This window comes from Paramisgurnus dabryanus, chromosome 4 (genome assembly GCF_030506205.2).
Source record: "Paramisgurnus dabryanus chromosome 4, PD_genome_1.1, whole genome shotgun sequence".
In the NCBI taxonomy this organism is placed as follows: Eukaryota; Metazoa; Chordata; class Actinopteri; order Cypriniformes; family Cobitidae; genus Paramisgurnus; species Paramisgurnus dabryanus.
The window spans coordinates 42,683,207-42,705,166 of NC_133340.1; the positions used below are offsets into that span (position 1 = coordinate 42,683,207).

General features: G+C 36.1%; 2 protein-coding genes across 2 annotated transcripts; one reads left to right on the forward strand and one right to left on the reverse strand.

Annotated features, from left to right (window-relative positions):
* Nucleotides 1-411: 411 nt before the first annotated feature.
* Nucleotides 412-5,055, reverse strand: uchl1 (ubiquitin carboxyl-terminal esterase L1 (ubiquitin thiolesterase)). Its single transcript, XM_065254683.1, has 9 exons — nucleotides 4,913-5,055; nucleotides 4,798-4,809; nucleotides 4,251-4,379; nucleotides 3,758-3,893; nucleotides 3,028-3,113; nucleotides 1,525-1,572; nucleotides 1,124-1,193; nucleotides 976-1,034; nucleotides 412-835 (listed from the first exon to the last, which is right to left on the reverse strand). Exons 1-9 carry the CDS (start codon nucleotides 4,943-4,945, stop codon nucleotides 752-754), a joined length of 657 nt encoding a protein of 218 aa, XP_065110755.1. The 5' UTR covers nucleotides 4,946-5,055; the 3' UTR covers nucleotides 412-751.
* A 3,682-nt stretch (nucleotides 5,056-8,737) lies between these two features.
* On the forward strand, nucleotides 8,738-21,083 carry anxa5b (annexin A5b). The gene is made up of 13 exons (XM_065254684.1): nucleotides 8,738-8,860; nucleotides 9,096-9,133; nucleotides 14,392-14,476; nucleotides 14,775-14,869; nucleotides 15,002-15,115; nucleotides 15,201-15,291; nucleotides 15,430-15,509; nucleotides 16,383-16,433; nucleotides 18,219-18,312; nucleotides 18,425-18,520; nucleotides 19,075-19,133; nucleotides 20,007-20,129; nucleotides 20,214-21,083. Exons 2-13 carry the CDS (start codon nucleotides 9,131-9,133, stop codon nucleotides 20,274-20,276), a joined length of 954 nt encoding a protein of 317 aa, XP_065110756.1. The 5' UTR covers nucleotides 8,738-8,860; nucleotides 9,096-9,130; the 3' UTR covers nucleotides 20,277-21,083.
* The last annotated feature ends 877 nt before the right edge of the window (nucleotides 21,084-21,960 follow it).

The following is a 21,960-nucleotide window of genomic DNA, read 5'->3' on the forward strand; positions in this document are numbered from 1 at the left end:
TTGGCGTGCCGCCCGAGCTCTGAATTTTAGCCTGAACCCAGAGTACCCCCCTTTCTAATTGGGATAGATGCACTAGCAGAGAGTGAGGTAATGGAGGGATGCTGCCAAAAACTGTCACTGGACAGAGGTGTGGGACAGCTATTTATAGTAGGCACCTCATTGAGCTGACTGGTTGAATCACATGACCATGCTCCTGCTAACCTCATTAAAAGAAAAAGCCTTCAAGTTTTTTCATGGGGTGTTGCAAAACAAGGATAATTGTTAAATCCTGTATTAAAGAAAGCATGTACAGTATCAGTTATTGTATATATTGTCAACGTCCTGGATGCATGATCTAGTATCCCCTGACAAAAAGCAGTTTTTACTGTCAGCATTTTTAACACAGCACACCCAATATAACAATACACAGGGTAACGGATTATCATTTTTATTTTGCACCCGCTAACACATTCAAGCCAATGAGCTCACAAAACAGTTTTGCTCAATATTGCCCCAGCCCAAAATTCACAGAAAGAAATGTACTGTAAATGAGGTACAGTACATTAACAAAATCATTAACACTGATGTTTACATACAGCTTAGGAATTGTAGTCAGAGCAATAAACAGAAATTCACAGTCAAACATGCAGGCAGTTTGTGTAGCATGTATCAAGAGGCGGCACAAGCCTTCTGTGCTATGGATAGTAAGTATTGAGAAATCGAAGGGTTTTCCAGAATTGCTCACGGTTCGGCCTTGTGATCTGGCTCCTTTTCAGGCTTTGCAAAGAGCCACAGCAGAGAAACGCACCTCGTCTTTCTCCCGCTCCATAAACTCACGACACACCCTTGCCGCATCCTGCAAAGATGTTAAGTCACGTATTCAGTTACAGGAAAACATTTTTTTTTTACAAAAATGCTAAATGCATAAAGAAAACGCTAATCAGGTAGTAAAATACTGAAACTACTAAAGCCTATGCAAAGACTAAATATGCTTACCAAAACAAAGCTTTCTGGCTTTGTAGCTCCGTGTTTCACAGGTCCATCCACTCTGCCATCTGAGGAGAAAGACATGTTTTATGGTCATTAGCACTAAAACTGATACTTTGTCATGCTGACACATAAAACATTGTCCATTTACACTCACCCAGCTCATAAAGTTGACCATTTACATTGACAAATGTAATAAAATGGAAGTTGACTTTGTCTGCCTCTGGCTTTAGGATACAAGACAGCGAGAGAAGAGATTAATTTGAATCACATTAACAATCCATTACTCTAAGGCGTGGTTTCCCAGACAGAGATTATCTTAAACCAGGACAAGGCCTTAGTTTAATTAGGAAATAACTAGTTTTAACAAACATGCCTTACTAAAAACATCTCTTGTGTGCATTTTGAGGCAAAACAGAGTACTGATGTATTTAAAGATATGTCAGTGCAAGTTGTTCTCAGTTTGGACAACTCTTAAATTTATTTTAGTTTAGTACTAGTCTAATCCCTGTCCGGGAAACCGCCCCAAAGTGTTTGTGTTTATCAGTCACGTCATACCCGACACTCTCCCTCATCAGCAACCCCATCATGAGTTTCGTGGATGACCTAAAAGAGAACAAAATAACACCTTTGATTTTAAAGACCCTAAATTGCTTACCAGTATACTATAAAATAGTTTAATAGTTTTTAAATCCTTAAATAATTGATTGTTTACATGACATTTCTGTATTTGGCTCAAGTGTTGTAGTGGGTACGAAGATCCGATGGGACACACTTAGCAAATGTAAAAATATAATTCCGAATAGTGGCAGCAATTTGCACCAAAACGTATATATTTCTTTAAATAAAACAAATAATCACTCTAAAATAACATTTGCTGAACTTAAAGATTATCTACACTCATGTGAAACTTTCAGAAGCAAAATTCTTTGCACTTGTAAAAACTCAATTTTGTGCATGCAGCTTTATTTAAACACAATTAAGGTTTCTAATTACGTAAGCAGTTGCAGATATTTTACAAAATACATGCTGGCACCAATGAAATGTGCAACGCACTTACTACCAACATAATGGGTAAATCCATTTATTAACTTCCGATTAAAAGTTTCTGCAACATCTCGTGAGGTTTGGGCAAAAGTCTCATGATTTACATCCAGAACATATTACATGATTGGGCCTTGAATACATATTCGAAGCGGTATTCGAGATAGTGTGGGTTTAGTGGACATTAAGGGCACTGCACTTTGCCAGTTTTAAGACATGGAATGGTCTTGCACACTTCATCTCACTTGCACGCACTCTCAAGTGGCCAAGACCGCAAGTATGGGTATTAAGACGCAGCCTAGGTCAAGACTTGAGCCCAATCCCATTTCTCGGTCTTACCCCTTACCCCTAAGTTTTGCACGTTCACGAGAGCGAAAGGGCAATCCCAATTGGTCCTTACACTCACGTGAACGTGCAAAACTAAGGGGTAGGGGTAAGGGGTAAGAGAGAAATGGGATTGGGCCTTAAGACTAGAGGCGATCGTGCATTTGCACTAGTTGGACCACAGCTATGGAATAACCTCACTTTAACTGTAGCCATGTTTTTATTACCATGATTTTGTGTGCATTTTAAAGTATTGCATTAAATCAAGTGATGGAAACGGCAAATTTCAAATAAAAATCCCTTAATTCGCAAAAAATTTACAGAACACAGAGATAAAGTAAACACGGTCCGCAGGGCTTGAGGTCAACAAAAGCAGGTTGATTTTAGTGGTGGCAGAAAAGACATCTACTCCTTCTAGCCACTTTGGCGGATTGAATATAATTTTGTAGTTGTGGTTTTCTCTTAAAAGCCATGTGAAGTAATAAACAATGCAAACTGCATATAAAGAGCATACAGTATCTGAGAGCGCACATCCAGTTTTGTGCAAAAGGCAAATGAAACAGTCAAGGGGAGAGAGGTTCTGCTTTTGTGCAACAATAATGCCCTCGACAGTTGTCAGTACTTCAAATATGGTCTTAAAACACAAAAACCATGATCATGTATGTGTATAATGTGACTCAGACACACTTATACCTTATTTTTCTCAAGTTCTTTGGCTCTTTCTGCAGCAGACATTTTTGAGGTGGCTTCTAGAAAATTCTTCAGTGCAGAGTTGTTGTCTAAAAAAAAGTGCAAATAAGTTTCTATTTTAAAACCGGAATTTGCATCTCTGACCTACTGTCTGACCTATATTAAAATTAGCATTTAGATTTTTTTCACAAGTTTGGTTTGACATAGTTGGTAAGCCTGAATATCGTTGCTTTACCTTTTGATTTAGCTGAAAATGACAAAATGCCAGGACTTGGACAACAGGCCAACCTTTAGCTTAGCCCACCCTTAGGCGGTGTCTCCATCCGCTCCGTTATTCAGTACTCCGGGCAATGATCAGGGAGTGGGCCATTTTAAAGGCTGTCTCAATCGCAAAAACCTTAAAGTGTTCGTTCCATAAAAATTCCCACAATGCAGCGCAAATTGAATTATCACAATGTGCACAGGAAAATAAGTGAACAGTGTCCCAATGTGAAATGAGCTAGGGCCTTACTAGTGCCTGAACCTCCATACACGATATACTGGTTCACGACCTCAAGACCTATGGAGCGGATTAAGACACAGCCTTTAAAGTCTCCTGACAGATCTAATGTTGTAGAGCAAAGTCAGGCTAGCACAATACCAACTGTCTCTTAAACAAATCAATACAAATATCCTCCCATTCTTCCTGTCCTGGATTGGTAGGCATGTGTATCATGTTAATGTCTCCACTGACCAAAATCAATAGTGTCCTGGTTGTTCGCCACAGCATGTATCAAACCCACAGTTCCACAGGAGTTGACCACGGTTTGTTTCAGAAAATATACGCCTTTACCGTCGACAACTGACTGTTTGGAACGAAACTCCTCATGCTAGGAGACAGACAAAAAAAGGTGGGGGTTAAAAGGTTATATGGCCATTTACTAATATGGTACATCCTGCAACTCCTACTTCGAAACCCAACCTAGTAGACTACACTTAATGTTGGCTCCTCTAACAAAAAGATAAGTGCGCTCTCGCACTTGAAAGTCACTTTGGATGAAAGTGTAATGTAATCCTTTCACTATAAAATAGCAAATAATGTATATTTAATATCCAGCACAAAATAACCAAACACATCGCGGGCTACTTTTCTCATACTGTATTTAAGGACAACTTTGAGTGTCTCTTAACATTTCCCACACAACAAGTCTAAACCTCGTGCGGGCCACGCCCGTGTGTGTGTGTACCTGTTGCGTTAATGGAAAGAGCAGCATCAAGGCACAACAGGGTGAAGGCACCCCGGACAAAGACTCCTCTTCTAGACCCAAAACATCCACAAAACGCCAACTCGAGCCCACACCCAATTTACTCAATACCTGCATAAACAGAACATAATTATCTTTAACGAATGCGTCATTAAAAATATTATTAATGCTCACACACACGCGATTGTACCTTGATTTAATCGTTATACTTTAAATCTAAAATAATATTGTATATTAAAATTAAATTGGATAGCTTAAAATGTACAATATTATTGCTTATATATCTAACAAGAGTTTCGCGTTTCGGTTAAAAACTGTAACTCACAAGTTACTCTTAAGAAATGTATTCCAAATTAATAAATCAGTGCCAGCATAAGGTTTCTGTAACATTGATGCTTATCAGTGAAAGTGGATTTGTCCACGCCCTTTCGATGTACAGTCTGGTCCAGTTCAAGACACCATAAACCTGTCCAGCAGATTAGTCTCACCATCATCATCACCATTTCATCGTATGACTCAGCGAACGTACCTTGTTCAGCATCTGAAAGCGACAAAGACACAAATATGTCGGTCAAGAGCAGACCAGAAAAGCGAAAGCATACACAAGTGTGATAGCGAAGCTTAAACGTGAAGTAATGATCAACCTCCGGGTTTATCTCCATCGGTTTCCACTCCATGCTTGCAGATGTCAGCGAGTTTCACTCTTCTGTTATCGAGTTTAGCGGCGACGCCCGAGAAAACACGAACCCGACAAAGCGCGCACGAGGTTATATTTATATCCGACCGTCATATTCCATTTCCACAGACAGTAGGGGGGTCCGCTCAGACACACGAGCTTTTCAGGTGCAGGCAGGAAAGATGTCCACAATGTAGTGCAACTTTTGTCATGTATTTGCAGTGTGGAAAAGGGACATGGTAACACGGATGAGAGAAAAATGGGATAAAGTTATTTAAGATTTTTCTGAAATAGATCGTTCCGCCATCGGGCGATTCTGGAAGCTACCACCAGTATTATTCAGCTGAATCACTTGATTTAAAAAAACAGTCACTCTAATTTTTACTCTAGAATATGTTAATGTATGTTTTAGTGTAGATCTGCTTAATATATAGAAATAAAATAACAAACCGATATCAGAATGTGGGTATATTGTTAAAATGACAAGATGCAAAAACATAAATTTATACAGTGTTGTTTTTATCAAAAACAAAATATTATCTCTAATTTTTATGCTTAAAAATATGTTCTAAACCTATATGAATTTCTTTTTGTGATAAACACAAAAGAAGATATTTTCATAAATAATGGTAAGCACATAGCTGATTGTAACCATTGACTTCCAAAGTAGGAAAAACAAATATGATGGAATTCAATGGGTACTGTCAACTGTGTGCTTAACCATAATTTATAAAAAAAATCTTCTTTTGTGGTCATCAAAAAAAAAAAACTCACAATACAATTCTAGAAACAACGAGTAAATGTTGACAGATTTTTCATTTTTGGGTGAACTGTCCCTTTAAGCTGTATTGTTAAAGAATCTTTTATTAACATGTAATCAATAAATTACAATAAAGCATATTTTGTGTGCTGTCCAGGAGGGCTCTGAGCTCAGAATATTAGCCTGAACCCATATTCCCGCCTCTTTAACTTGGATAGATATACCAGCAGTGAGTGAGGTGATGGGGTTGATGCTGCAAAAAAACTGTCACTCATGGGATAAAGGAGAGGTGACCCACGGCAATAGAGACCTCTTCGCGCTGATCAGACCCACCTAAAAGGACCCAAATGTGAACCGTACTCAGACCATGTCCGGGTTCGCTTTTGGATTCTTTTGTGGTTCGAATTCTTTTTGATACGTGAAAGCAATGAGGTCCCGATCCGCTTCGCGTGTCGTTTTTGACGTGTATCAAAATCAACTGCTGCACAGAAAGCTGGGGTCTCGGTTCTCATGAAGTTGTGATGTGAACAAGAAAGGGTCTATTTCAGTTCTGAAGAGGACCAAAAAAGGAACTGGGTCCTCCTTTGAGTCAACTATATGTCCCATTCGGCTAGTTCCTTTTCTAGTTCACTTTAGGTCGGCTGTTCTCAGCTCTGTTCCTTGAGGCACATTTTACACATCTCCCTCATCTGACACAATCAGTTCAGTTCATAGAGATCTCTACTAATGACTGAATCAGATGTTTTAAGGTCCGCGGTTCGAGCCCCGGCTAGGGCAAGTGGGCTTTTTGTGTGGAGTTTGTATGTTCTCCCTGTATCAGTGTGGGTTTACTGCGGGTACTCCGGTTTCCTCCCACAGGCCAAAAACATGCAAGTTAGGCAACTTGGATATGCCAAATTGTCCCTCCCCAAACCTTTGTATGGATCAACTTGCCTGAAAAAAAATTTGTGTATGGATTAACTGGTTCTCGCCATGAATATAGCTGTAGATGTTGGATTGGCATAAAGAAATAAAGGAAGAAGAATCAGGGGTGTTAAATAAGGGAGACATACAAAATGTGCAGAGCAGTGGGCCTCCAGGAATAACCCTGAGAACCACTGCTTTAAGTGGACTGGGTTTGTTTCTTTCAAAACGAACTTGAAAACACCCTTAGTTAAATAAACTTAATTTAATGTCCCCAGAACATATCTATTGCTTTAAATGTTATTTGTTGTAGTGGGAAATGTTTTGTGTTCCCACACACAACAAGATTTCTGATCTTAAATATTTAACATGTTCAATATGTTCGATTTGCAATTGGAGCACCCCGACTTGCTTTCGATTAAATTCAGATGCTCTTAACACACTATGCACCACAAGAAAATCTGATAAGATAATCGGTTCAACCAAGAAGAAGATCAGGAGGATTGTTGTAGGGGGGAAATCGGCCCGATTATCCTGTGGTGTGTACCCGCTTTGTAGAATATTTGTATTTAAGAGTGTTTTTGAAACTATTAAGGTTGTGTGTATATTACAAATGTGCTTTCTTTTTGCTAAAATTATTTTGATACATTTTAACTGTGTTTATGAAACAACACCTCTTGTGTGGTGTGTTCATGTTTTTGTTACTCAGACAATGTTTAAGAGACAATGTCTAGTAGACCGCACGCACACACATACACAGTGTCAAGGTGAAGAGTCTGACATTTTCAGGGCCTTCTGAGTGAAGAATCCTATCATCATCTTGATTGTGATGATTGATTGTGATGAGGAGCAACACAGACAGAGCTACTTTTTTTTCAGACACAGCTGCATATGTGTTGTCCCACCCCAGCAAGTCGACCCTAAGTTGTAGCGTTGGTAACCGTTATTAAAATGACTGCAAATAAAACCAAAAACAAACATGTTTACTAAAGTTAAATCACAGTTACCACAAATCATAGTTGTGCTACAGCAGAGATCACCAACCCTTTTCTTGGAAATCTACTTTACTGCAGAATTCACCTGAACCTGCTAATCAAGCTTGGCTACCAAAAAATTTGAGGCAAGGTAAGGTTGTATCTAAAGTACGAAGCGGGGTAGATCTCGAAGAACAAGGTTAGATCTCCAGGAACATGGTTGTTGACTATGCTGCAGTAATCATAGTTTAATAGTTTTTGTGGTAAAACCATGGTTTTACAAATAGTAATCAATACACCAAATACCATGATTACTTGGCTGTTACTATTATAAAGTCATTGTTATTTTTTGTAAGGGAGATAATGGGAAATGTAGAATAGTTTCCAAACGACAGAAGGTAAAGTGTTTGGGACAGTGAGTGCAGACACAAGTGTCCATGCTTGATATATAATATGTTGGATCCTTGCGTGGTAACTGCAAGAACAGGACAAAACTCTGACATGCACGCATTATACAAATACAAACACACTTACACACTACCAGAGGTCCTAGGTAGAAAAAAAGTAAAGTTACATAACATGTAACATTTCCGCAGTCTTTTCCATTGGACCCAAACACCACATATAAATATGAGGAGGGGGCACAGTGTACAGTTGTTGAAAATGTGTTTATTTATACTGTCTTGTTCTTTGATGTTCTTTCACATTGTGCCTTCTGTTAAGCTTCAAAGAATGGAAATTTGACATAATCAGCATTTTACAAGCATCCATGAGGGACGGATTAGCCTACTATCACAGTAAAATGTTATGTGATACCCAACCCTTTATATTAGTAGTAATGTGTTGCCTGGCAAAAAAATGTGTCTGTTTGTCTTATAATATAGACAACGATAATAGCTATTGTGTGGACCAAGAGGGTGGGGGACCGCATCAGATTTCACAGTCCTGAACTTTTAAATAGCAAAGTTTTATGTTTGCAAACTTATTTGTGAGTTGCTGAGATTTTGTGCTTTGCTTTGTGTACTTCACTCGTATGCCCTTAGAAATGTGATTCATCTGTGGCATGTTACTATTTGCATTAAACGCAAAAGAAAGTAAAAACGACATTTCCCATAATTCATCGCGTTTTGGGTCGCCTGCCAGGGTGTGGTTCAACCAGTAAAACATGTTCAGCGCTGTGATCGTAGTTTATTCCTCCTCATAGCGTACTTTCCTCATTCCTGCTGTTGCTTTGGTCTCTACTGCAGTCATCTGCGCTTACACAAATACTCTTCTCTCGGTGAGTGCAATAATAAGTTCCTCTTTTTTAACACTTTCTTGCCTTATATTCTATTGTACACAGGTATTAGTTACCTTTAACAGTTACAAAGTTTATGTGCATAAGATTTTATATTTTTTTCTATTATACACGTTTCCTAAACTACATAAAAACAACTGTGTTTAAAACCAAAACCACGTAATTTCTATATAAACTGTACTTCGTTAACTGTACATTTGTTTACGTTTATTTTCAGCATCCACTTCTTTGAAGCAGTAAATCAAGTCAGAGATGGTAAGTTATCTTTTTTGGCAGGTCCTTCACTGTTAGTCTACAATCACTTGTAGCATTTAATACGTTTTTACACGCGGTTATTCACTGAAATGTCGATGTGTAATTTATGGGGAATAATGCTATCCTAAAGTTTGTGTAGTCGACGCCCTTGCTTTCACAGCTGATCAAATAATCCGTGAATAAAGAGGCTATAATCTGCCTTTAGGAAGTCAGACGTTAACTCGTCATTGTATTAGCAGTGTTTTTATTGCTGTACTGCATATTTATTGATCATAAACTGTTTTAGAAGTTAAAAATGAACTTCACAAAGTTTAGAAAGAAAGTTATAGTAACACACTAGTGTAGATGAGTGGATGAGTCATTGGTGTGGGCTGAGGGCGTTCCTGCCTTTTGCTCCCCTCTTCAATTCTGTGACTGTCATTAAGAGCGTTCGACTTCATGCACCGCTGAGCAGACCGTTTGACATTAAATTACCGCGAGAGCGATTCGAAAGCTCTGATTTGGGTCGCTCTCGCGGTATGTTGATGTCACAAACCGGCCGGTATTCGCAGCGACGCGTTAAGTCGAACACAGCTTGTTTATGCCTTTATTTCAAGTAAACTGATGCATTGTTTCCGCTAACGTGACACAGAATTGCAAATGAAATTATAGCCTATAATGTAGCTGTTTCTTTTGACTTCAAACGTCATATTTTGGAAGTTTACTGTCAACAGAAATGTAGCCAAGAGTTGGTTTGTGTTTGGTTTTGAAGTTGATGCATTATAAATGTATAGTCTTTCATAATTTTATGTGCAAAATTTTTGAAAATAATATAAATGACTTTTTTGCACATTCAATTAGAAAAGAAGATAGCTAGCCCATCAGAGTTGATAAAAATGAGCATATAAAGGCCAGTATTTAGTTTTTACTTTTAGAAGTAGGTCAAATTGCAATCATGCACTCAGGCACTTGCCATTTTAGGAAAGACCATACCTTTAATTTCCATCTATTTGGATATGTATGTTTACTCTATTATACAGGCAGGCTGAGTAACCTGACTCCACTTATACAAACTGACTACTATTGTTTGCATATGTATGACTGTGTTTGTGCTCTCAGCTCTTTCAGTGTTTTACAAATATCACCTGTTTTGGACAGATCAAATCTAGAGCACATGATGTTACACAGGAGCCAAATATAATCTGTTGTATGGAGTTAGATTCTGAATGGCTGACATCAGATTATTAGATTTTAGGCCTGCGTTTGCTGAACACATTACTGTGTCTGAGACATTATTTTAGACTGGAGGCAATGTATTTTGTCCCTCTGCAAAACAACAAAAATGTCATTCATTTATATAATATAAAATGTGTGAATAGTAATTGGCAACCCACAAAGAACCACAGTATGCAAGCTGCTCACACTCTTAATTTTGTGATGCCAATTAGAGTGATTTGAGATGCCACACATTAGACCAGGGGTTCTCAAAGTCCGGACTCCGGTCCGGATCCGGACCCGACGGGAACTTGATCCGGACCCGCGTCCACTTCATATTACAAGTGCATTCATTTCTATGTGATTGATTAAATGTGTGCATTTGCTACTTTACAAATGCACATTAAACTTGTAAACCATTTGTTTAGTTTTCTTTTCTTTTTAGATGTAAGAGTATTCCTGGTCCGAAAATAAAACGAGTTATTAAAAAATTTCCTGTGTCACGCTGTAGCCATCACACCCAGATATTATGCACAGCTACTTCATGTACTACGGCTTTTGATCATTAAGTCCTTATCAATCTGAAATCACTGTTGGTTTGAGTCGTTTATAACATGCATTTGAAAAAGCAACACTCGTCAAACATAATCTTTATACATATTCTTTATTATCATGAAAATACCTGAAAAGGTTTGAAGAACAGCAAAATTAATATATCCTTAAGACATTTCCTGGAGCTGCGCATGTCTAGTTCTTCGCCTGCAGCGCATATTAAGTTTCTGCCCGAGAGCGCCCCCTGGCTTTTGGATGTAGCGGTATTTCACCGTAATTCATTGAGAAGCATAGCAAGCATCATCAGCCAATTTATAGGTGCACCCCTAATTTTGGTCAGTGTCTCTGCCTACCAACCACACTTTTTTTACCATGGTTTATGCATCTGATGGAAAACAAACAGTGCCATTTCTCTCATTAGGTTGTTCTGTATCTTGCACCTGGTTACTTTTGGCATATTTCTTGTGTTTATGTTTAAAAAAAATTTTTACTTTAAATGCAAAATACACTTGTTATGTTTTTCCCAAACCATTTGTGTTGATTTGTTATATAAACAAATGATTTACATAAAGTTATTACTATGCTTGACAATTTTTGTAATAACCATTTTTTCCGGACCTATGAAAATGATGAGAATTCAGATTTGGACCTTTGAATGTAAACTTTGAGAACCCCTGCATTAGACCCTACCAAAAAACAATGGGCTGCATACAAATACCCACATTTGTGGTCTTCTTGGGCACTCAAAATGTATGCTATGCTACAGTTAGAAAGTGACTGTCCCATGTCTTAAAACTGGAAAAGTGCAGTGCCTTTTGCACACTAAACCCAGTCCGCTTCAGTCTGCTAAGCATATTAAATTTTGCATCATGTTGGGGATGTAAATCGTGAAACTTTTGCCCAAACCTTGAGAGATGTCATGGAAACTTTTAATTGTATGTTAATAAAGGGATATAACATATTTTAGTAGTGATGCACCGATGTATCGGCCACCGATATTTATCGGCCGATTTTTGATGAATTTGAAACCATCGGCATATCGGCAATAGCAAGAGAAAGGCCGATACCGATTGTTTATTAATTAACTGCATAAAGAAATCCATTATATGTAAAAAATGAGTTAATGTTGTTAATAAAATAAATGCTGAATAGCAAAAACCACCTTTTAAGGTTGTCATGCTGTCTTATTATATTTGTTTTAGCTTAATTTGTGCCTCTCTTATTATGTTGGTCAGTTGAATGTTAATTAGATCCAATCCATGTTCAGTAAAAATAATTTGATGCAGAAATAAACTAGTTTATAGACCGGCTGTATAGTATTGTATACAAGTGTTTAATATCGGTATCGGCCAGAAGTTGTCTGTTTAAATCGGTATCGGCCCAAAAAAATCCTATCGGTGCATCCCTATATTTTAGTAGTAAAACGGAAAGTGTTGCACATTTCATTGGTGCAAACATTGTTATGTATTTTGTAAAACATCTTATTACATAATTAAAAACTGCTTTAATTGTGTCATTTATTCAGGGACTACTAAATAAACAATAAACTTTATTAAAGCTGCATGTACAAAATGAAGAGTTTTTACAGGTGCAAAAAATTCTGCATCTGAAAGTTTCAGATGGGCGTAGATAATAATCTTTAAGTTCAGCAAATGTTCATTTCAGAGTGTTTGTGTTTTCATTTTATTTTAAAAATATTTATTTTAAGTAGCCTAACAAAAAAAGAATATTTTTTTGTGCAAATCTTGATTGACTTTTTTACACTTGCTTAGTGTGTCCCATCGGGTGAATAATTCTACATGCATGCATAGGATATTCCAACCTAATCTTACGGAAATTTGTGTTATAGTCACGAAAAATATGATTCATGTTTTCATGTTAATGACACGATTTTCTGCTGTTTTACGTGCCTCTGCAGCACGAATGTCTTTTTCGTGTCATCCAGCACAATTTTCTATAAATGTTTTTTCGCGTCTGTGCCACGACTTTCTTTATCGTGTCATTTTATATTTAGTTTTCTCATCGTTTTTTTCTATTTTTTTACCATTGTTATTGGGGTTTGGGTTAGAATCACTTTCTGTGACTTCCTAACCCTAACCCCAACTCCAGGCTGTAATAGTTTTTAAAAGCAGACGAAAAAACACGTAGAAACCAATGCATAAAATTGCAACCTAACACAAACCCCGAATCTAACCCTAACTCCAAGCGACAATGATTTAAAAATAGGAAAAAACTATGAGAAAAAAGGATCTTCACATCCACTACAACACTTGGGCCAAATGCAGGAAATACGTCATGTGAACATCAGTCAAGTGCAAAAACCACAAGTGTGGTGATATTTGAACTCAGCTTTGTTCACCTTTCTTTTTGAAGGTTTTCTGCAGACTTAGAAACCATTTCTGACTTTTTAAGTATGGTAACATAGGTTAAATCAAATTTTTGCCATTATAACCTTTTAGTCTGTTCTTGTGTAAAAAAATATGACTTAATAGAGAGGCTTTGATGTTGTTGTGTGAAAAAATCTGAATGACAACATTTTAGGTGGTCTCAGTATTTATAGGTAGAGCTCAACTCTTTATGCAGGAAATGTCATACTTCCTTTTTTGTAAACTCATGCATTTCTAAAGATAATGGACATTGTAATGCTTTCTTGTAATTTGCTGACCTAGGTATGCACTTGCTGTTTTGTAAGAACATGGGATCTCTGCTAGACTGAACAATGTCAAAGCCTCTCTTACAGTAAACAATCATCAAAAAACATTTATAAATACTTTTGAGCAAAATACAAATACAATTTCCCTTACAATGTATTTGTGTGTCAGTGCATGAGTCATTAGTGTAGTTGTCACCCAAGGGTCTAAACTGAGCATCCTTGTGATTTTATCTCTCCTGTGACTATTTGAATCTGCTAACATACACCAAGATGTCAACACAAATAATTGAGTCTTTTCTGCATTTCAAGTTTATTTTGTGATGTGAAAGTTTTTTTCCCCTCTGAATTAGATTTCCTTTAAAAAAGTAAGATCACACCCTTATGAATCAGCATGGTCTTTCTGAGCATAACTTCATGATCTTTAGGGGACAGTTTTAGGTCAGAAGTGTGATGCAAATGATAAACGAATCTGCTTAAATGAAATATGATTTCTGTAATAAATGTGTTGCAAAATTAAATAATAAATTTGACTTTTGTGAATTGTATGAATAACACATGTCCACATCTGGGACTCTGGTATCATTCCCCAGCCTCCCTCCCTCCCACACACACAGACATACACACATTACTTATTCAAATTTTCCATGTGGAAAACTACTGGATAGAGACACGTTTCTTAAAGAGACAGCATTGGGAGCAAAACCAGTGTTAAGGTTCCATAAAATGATTTTCAATTACGAAATGTATCATTTTTCTAAGGGGAAGAAATATGGGTGTACTCATAGTGTTCTGTAATATAAATGCTACAAATTGAACACAAAACAGGAACTACATTATGTAATTCTGTTACTTTTTTTAGGCTGGCAGAGGAACAGTGAAGCCCCACGCTGGATTCAATGCTAATAATGATGCTGAGGTTCTTTACAAGGCCATGAAAGGACTTGGTGAGTTTGACTTGACGCATTTTTAATATCAACATATCTAGAAAATACCACCAAATTATAACACCTCATGGACAAAGACACGGTTTCATTTTATTTACAAAGTGCAAAGTCATATCATAACTATATATTTTCATATGTATTTGTATAATGCTTTCCACAATACTTTCTACATTACAATTTAGAATGATGTATACTAATGAATTCACCTGTTACCAGGTTATTGCGCCAAAGTAATGTCCATATTCTAGAAATGTGTCATTTAAGCCAATAATATGTTTATGAATTGTTTTTTACACAGGCACTGATGAGGCTGCTATTCTGCAGCTGTTGACAGCGCGTAGCAATGCACAGCGGCAACAGATCAAAGCTGCATATAAAACCCTGCATGGAAAGGTGACATAATTTGCATTCAACAACATATTTTTAGATATACTAAAAGCTCACATATGGATTGTGTTCTTTTTCCGGTTATTTTTCTTGAGTTTGCCTTTTTTGTATCTCCTTTTTGTAATAATCTCTGTATAGGATTTGGTGGGTGACTTGAAATCAGAGTTGGGTGGGAAGTTTGAGACTCTAATTGTAGCCCTGATGACTCCTCCCATCTTGTATGATGTCACATGCCTGCGTGACGCCATTAAGGTAAACCGTGTATATTTCTCTCTCTGTCTATTTATATCAATACAGTATATGTAGTAAGCCTTTAACTTTGCATTTATTGTCTTAGGGGGCAGGGACAGACGAGAAAGTGTTGATTGAGATTCTGGCATCTAGATCAGCTAATGAGGTCAATGAAATCAAAAGTTTATACAAGCAAGGTAACTGTGCATGTGTGTTTTGAATTAACTGTACTTGTACATATGCAATATGTGATTAAATGCTTACATGTTTATTTTTTGTGACACATCTGTAACGTTGTCATAATAATGATTGCATATGTTTGTGTGTGTGTGCAGAGCATAAAAAAGATCTGGAGGAAGCTGTGACTGGTGATACTGGAGGTCACTTCCAGAGGATGCTGGTCGTTTTGCTGCAAGTAAGCAATCTAATAGCAGTCTATAAATAACTAATATGAGTTTATTTAAGTGTTACAAATATACATTTAAACAGAAAAATAATAAACTGTATATTTGAACAAGAATTCAAACAAAGTGAGGTTTTACAAATTCAACATGTCTAACACCTTTTCATGTTTATTTGATTTAAAGGAATAGTTCAGGTAAATAATAAACTTCAACAGATTATGTTAGAGGTTATTAGAGAATACTACATAATCTTCTTCCTCAGTTTGTTACAAAGAAAGTCATATACTGTATATTGGATGAATGGAGTCCCAGCAGGCATGTGGGCAGATCTGTGACTTGCACTCTTCTTAGCATGTGACAGGTGTGACAAAATCACATGCCACTGAGCAAAGTTACATACAGGGGCGTTTTCCCGGACAGGGATTAGACTAGTACTAGACTAAAATAAATATAAGAGCTTTCCAAAGTAAACTGAAAACAGCTTGCACTGTAATGTGTTAAAATACATCAGTGCCCTTTGTTTTGCTTCAAAATGCACACAAGTAATGTTTTTAGTAAGGCATGTCTGTTAAAATTAGTTATATTTCCTAATTAAACTGAGACCTATTCCTGGTTTAAGCTAATCTCTGTACGGGAAACCACCCCTCAGTCTTGAACTCTCACACACAAACAATTTGACTGTGGTAACTAAAATTTCCATTTTGTGCAAAACCACAACGGGCAGGCAAAATATTAAGCCATATAGGTGTAGGATTGTAAATGTAAAATGTTTCAAAATGTTTGATATAATAATAATAATAATAATTATTATTATTATTATTATTATTATTAATTTTATAGAATTATAAGAATTATTTAGTTATTTTTTTATTATTTATCCATAGGCTAGCAGACAGCAAGGTATACAAGAGAACCTGATTCAAAGTGATGCACAGGTAAGTGTGTGTTTTGTGAGGTTACTTTACATTAAAGGATTAGTCCATTTTCTTTCAAAAAAATCCAGATAATTTACTCGCCACCATGTCATCCAAAATGTTGATGTCTTTCTTTGTTCAGTCGAGAAGAAATTACGTTTTTTGAGGAAGCATTCCAAGATTTTTCTCATTTTAATGGACTTTAATGGACCCCAACACGTAACAGTTTTAATGCAGTTTAAAATTGCAGTTTCAACAGAGTTTCAAAGGACTCTAAATGATCCCAAACGAGGCATAAGGGTCTTATCTAGCAAAACTATTGTCATTTTTGACAAGAAAAAATAAAACAATGCACTTTTAAACCACAACTTCTATCTCCGGTCCTGCGAAACTACGCCCCAGTACAAGTGTGGAGAAAGAGGACAGTTCCGATGTTGTTGTATGTGGAATGATACTAATTAATGTCTTTGCGTCAGTTTATTGTTTAAAATCGTCCGCAAATGTCCTTAAAAAGGTCGCGCTGGCGTGTCACAGGACCGGAGATGGACGAGTTTTAAAAAGTGCATATTTTTTATTTTTCTTATCAAAAATGACAATCGTTTTGTTAGATAAGACCCTTATGCCTCGTTTGAGATCGTTTAGAGTCTTTGAAACTCCTTAAAATTGCATTTAATCTGTTATGTCTTGGGGTCCATTAAAATGAGAAAAATCCTGGAATTTTTCCTCAAAAAACATAATTTCTTCTCGACTAAACAAAGAAAGACATCAACATTTTGGATGACATGGTGGTAAGTAAATTATCTGGATTTTTTTCAAGAAAATGGATTAATCCTTTAAGTACGCTACCTCTACTCATTCTGTACTGCTAATTCTAAAATTATGGCATTTCTTGTGCCAGAAGCAACATAAACAAATCACAGCCCACATTTACATGTCAACAGATGCAAAAACAAATTTGGTTGTGGTGAGGTAGTACAGATAAAGTAGAAAACAAACTGTTATTGCTAAACATCAAATAATTTAAACATGTGGCTAAAGTTTATTAATACACTTTCCCTTATCTTTTAAAATCTGATTTTATAAAGGTTATTACAAATTTTAGAGTGGATTGTTTCATGAACCTCTATCAGTGAAATTTTAGCTTTTACAAAAGTTGGTTGTTAACACTTTTCCCACCAGCATTTTTCATGATTTTCACAAAAGTTTAATGCCTCCCAGAAAATGCTCTTCTTTATATATATATATATAAATATACAATATATTAAATGAAAGAACAGACCATCTGCTTTCAAACAAAAAAATATTTTTTTATTAAATATGGGTAAGTTTCTTCAAAAACACACAATTTTGAGCAAAAAGCTGAGATTATTTCAATTTTTGTAGAGGACTTTTGATAGAGATCAGATGCAAAGTAATCCTTAAAACTTAGACAGACATACAGCTGTTTGCCCTAGGGCGAAACTTCCGGTTTTAAAAGTTGCGCCACCTGGTGGATAATAGCAGTACTGCGGATTGACGAGAAAACTTGGTGGATGAAGCAGCTCAGATGTTTATGAAGACAACAGCAAACTCACAGCTCATAAGACAACATGCTGTTATTCACAAACCCAAAGAGGGCGTTACAAAGAAGCCACAGCAGCATAAAACATGCTTTTAAATATTAAGCTTCAGATAATGGGTGTAAACTGGTCATATACTGTAAAACCAAAAACATAACTGAAATCATATGTGGACCACAGAAAATATAAATGTATTTATGAAGGAAATGTAAATATGACATAAATAATATTCCCGTGTGGTGTGTAGGCACTGTTTGCAGCAGGAGAAAAGAAGTATGGCACTGATGAGAGTCAGTTCATCACTATACTGGGAAACCGAAGTGCTGCGCACCTTAAGAGAGGTTAGCTGAACACACATACTGATGGTATCATTAAACAACACTGTTACCATCTTCTTTGTATTTTCATTCATGCTGATTCTTTTAATGGCTGCCTTCTCCTGTATGTCTACAGTGTTTGATGAGTATAGAAAGCTGTCAGGGTTTGAGATAGAGGAGAGCATCCAGAGAGAGACTTCTGGAACCCTCCAAGAAATCCTGCTGGCTGTAGGTAAGATAAGATACCTTGTTTAGTGTTCAATAGCTTACAATGTATTGCAATTAGCAAATGTAACCAATTTCTTGAATTTTCTGTTCATTTTGAATGCGTTAAATAGAAGTTTACAGAACCTGTTTGCTATGGAATTGCATGAGTCATTTCACTGATTGGGCTTTCCAAGAGTAGTAGCTCTTGACCACGCATGAGTCATACTGTGGGTTAATGACTCAGACATGTTTCTCAGACAATACCATTAAACCAAATGTAGTTCAATTTATAACTCTACTATTTAAAAATGTGGTTATATTTATGTGTTACAGCCCTTTTATTTTAATAGCTTTAGGTAGTCATAACTGAGACTTTTTTATACCGCTTTTCATCCACAAGCGTGGCAAGTTAGGATAAGTACTGGATAAAAATAATAGTCAAATTCAAAAATCTAGGATGACTTTAAAATCACAACAAAAGCTAAAGATACATAAAGTTAAAATAAAATATTTATAAAAAATAAGACATTTAAATTAATGTAATGAATTGAATATAATACATACTTTTCTATTTTTCAGTGAAGTGTGCCCGCAGTGTTTCAGCTTATTTTGCTGAGTGTCTTCACAATGCCCTGAAGGTGAGAGTTGATGCTTGATTAAAAACCTGATTGTTCAAAATGTTGTTGGTTTGTAATAAAATAATTTTGGAGCGTTTAATTTTACATTAAAATTCACAGAAACATTTTTGTTTTTATTGTCCTGCACCTGAGCCCTACTCAGATTTTGGAAGTACACACTTATTTCACATTTAATTATAAATATTTGAGTTTTGTACACCAGTTTTGTAAAGTATAGAGTTTCTTGTGATCGAGCAAGTTTCAGACGTTTATTTAGTTAATTTTTTTTAGATTAGATAAAAAAACTCACTGTTTAGTGTTTTTTATTTATTTATTTCGAACTGAGAAAAATTAAATTACAACACACACACATACACGAAAAAATATAATTTACAAAAGCTCACCTCATTCAGAAAGCGATAGGTAGAAGCCCTAGGCACCTATACCCAGACATCACAGTACCTAAAGCTCACATCAAACAATTTAAAATAAAAGCACAGCTTTCAAAATAATCACAAAAAATAATCAAAAAAGAAAAAAAAATTAAAATCAGGCAGTAGCAGTTTTCCAACTCACCCCTCTCTTATACTCTATTTTTTTTAACACTGTAATATCAGGAGGGGATATTATGATCCTAAAGTTAGTTTTGGATATCAGTTAACAGGGTGTAGAACAGGATTACCAAGTTTCATAGATATCAGTAGCACTGATCATTAGCGCCATCTGTGTTACTACTTGTGAACACATACCACACTGAACCATTAATATCTTAATCTAACTAGATTTGGCAACATCTTCACAGATTACTGTTTTATATTTGGTCCTTAATGATGTATTAATGTAAAATAATCAGACGTTTGTAAATGGAGGTGTAATTCTTATACTGTCCATTAGGGGGCAGGTACCGATGACCAAACCCTTATCAGGGTCATGGTTACTCGCAGTGAAGTAGACATGCTGGATGTACGTGCTGATTTCCGCAGGATGTTTGCCACTTCTCTGCATAAAATGATTCAGGTAAGCTTCTCCATACAACTGTCTTTTTAAAAATGAATTTAGAAATGTAGCAAAATGATCACTTATCGTCTTATCTTTCTGCAGGGCGACACCTCGGGTGACTACCGTAAAACCCTGCTTCTGCTGTGTGGTGGTGATGATGCCTAAGCCCCACCATTTATGCTTGGGTCATGATCCCATGACTCATGCATGGTCAGAAGCCGGTGGCTTTCGAAACCAAAACCCAAAACAATTTGTACTTTTTTAAATCAGTTGAAGGATGCCATGTTTATATGTGGACGTGCAGTGCATAGCATTGTGTTAAGAAGCAATAAGTGAATTTTGACATTCCAGTTTTATGAGATGTGTAGTAGTATGACCAAAGTCACCAAAAGTCTGATCTCTGTTCAGAGAGAGTGAGGTAGCCACAGAAAAAATCCTACTCTTATATAAATCAAAATACAAATCTCATACAATTTCTCATTAAATACTTGATAATGTAATCTACAAAGAAGGCCAAATATTTTACTCTGTGAAGCAATATTTTATATAGCTTATATTCTGCAATTTTTCACTTATTTATTGTTTGTACGCTCACTAACCACCATAACATTTCAGTCTATTGTTATAACCACTCAAAATTGGAATTATTAGTAAATCTGTGTCTATATATTACCATGTAAGCTTTTTGTATCTGTGTATGTATCTAAATTTGTGGCACTTAAATGAGAGGTTTGCTTTAATTGGGGCAAAAAGGTTTTTGGATTTAAATGAAGCCTTTTATTAACATTTCCATAAGCTCCAGTAACTATGAATAAAGAGAAATAAAATTAATCCGTCAACCTCTCTTTTAAGTTGATTTTGAGTTTAAGGTTTACTAATATCAGGAAAAGCTAAAACAGGTGCTACTAAAATGTTTCACATTCCATTGCCGCAATGTTCACAATAAATGCTTAATGAAGTAAAAACTAAAAAGCTGTCAATACTTTGTGTTTATCATGTGTGCATGTAATAACATAGTTTTGTTAAAGAGAACATCTCATGAAAATCTGACTTTTGTCATTTTTAAGTGCAATAATTTGGTCCTCAGTGCTTGTATCAACCTAGAAAATGTGAGAAAAAAAACAGTCCAGTAACTTAATTTGGTAAACCATTCTCTGCAAGCATGTGAATAAATAGGTCATTGAAATTTGTCTCCCCTTGTGATGTCAGAAGGGGATAATACCGCCCCTAAATCTGCATTATCCAACCACAGCACTGCCATTTAAAACAGAGATCAGCTCATTTGCATTAAAAAAGGACACACCCAAAACAGCACATTTTTGCTCACACCTACAAAGTCTCAATTTTGACATTCTACAATAAATTATCTATATACTATTTTGAGTTAGAACTTCACATACGTGCTTTAAGGACACCAAAGATTTATTTGTTGAAGATTTATCTTTAAAAAGTCGTGTGAAATGTCCCCTTTAAAAGCTGCACATTATAATCTACTGATAAATGTGTTTCTTCTGAAGACATAGAGTGCATTTTAAACTAGAATGTAAACGTAATCTGCAGCACAGTAAAATTTATTATACATGATATGTCCACATTGAGGCGCCATAGTCAATAAAAAGGCCAACATACTTTCACAATTCTAGATCAGTGTCATTTTACATTAATATTGACCTTTAAAATATTGTTATACATTATACACGAAACTGCTGCATGTTCATGCTGGTAATGGAAGCAGACAAATGTTATGTTTTTGCCCTCAGGCGAGCAAAGACACATTGTCACTGAACTATTCAGTGGATATTTGGCATGTAATTTTTAATTTTCTAAAAGAGACTTCCTGCAAGTATAG

Excerpts from the sequence above, each read along its gene's own strand:
- uchl1 (XM_065254683.1), bottom strand. The coding sequence starts at position 4,945 with ATGGAGTGGAAACCGATGGAGATAAACCCGGAG. Across the intron at positions 1,035-1,123 it reads TGGTCAACTTTATGAGCTGG|ATGGCAGAGTGGATGGACCT; the intron begins GTGAGTGTAAAT and ends CTTTCTCCTCAG. Across the intron at positions 836-975 it reads AGCCAGAAAGCTTTGTTTTG|GATGCGGCAAGGGTGTGTCG; the intron begins GTAAGCATATTT and ends ACATCTTTGCAG.
- anxa5b (XM_065254684.1), top strand. Across the intron at positions 15,292-15,429 it reads CAAAAGTTTATACAAGCAAG|AGCATAAAAAAGATCTGGAG; the intron begins GTAACTGTGCAT and ends GTGTGTGTGCAG. Across the intron at positions 20,130-20,213 it reads CTCTGCATAAAATGATTCAG|GGCGACACCTCGGGTGACTA; the intron begins GTAAGCTTCTCC and ends ATCTTTCTGCAG.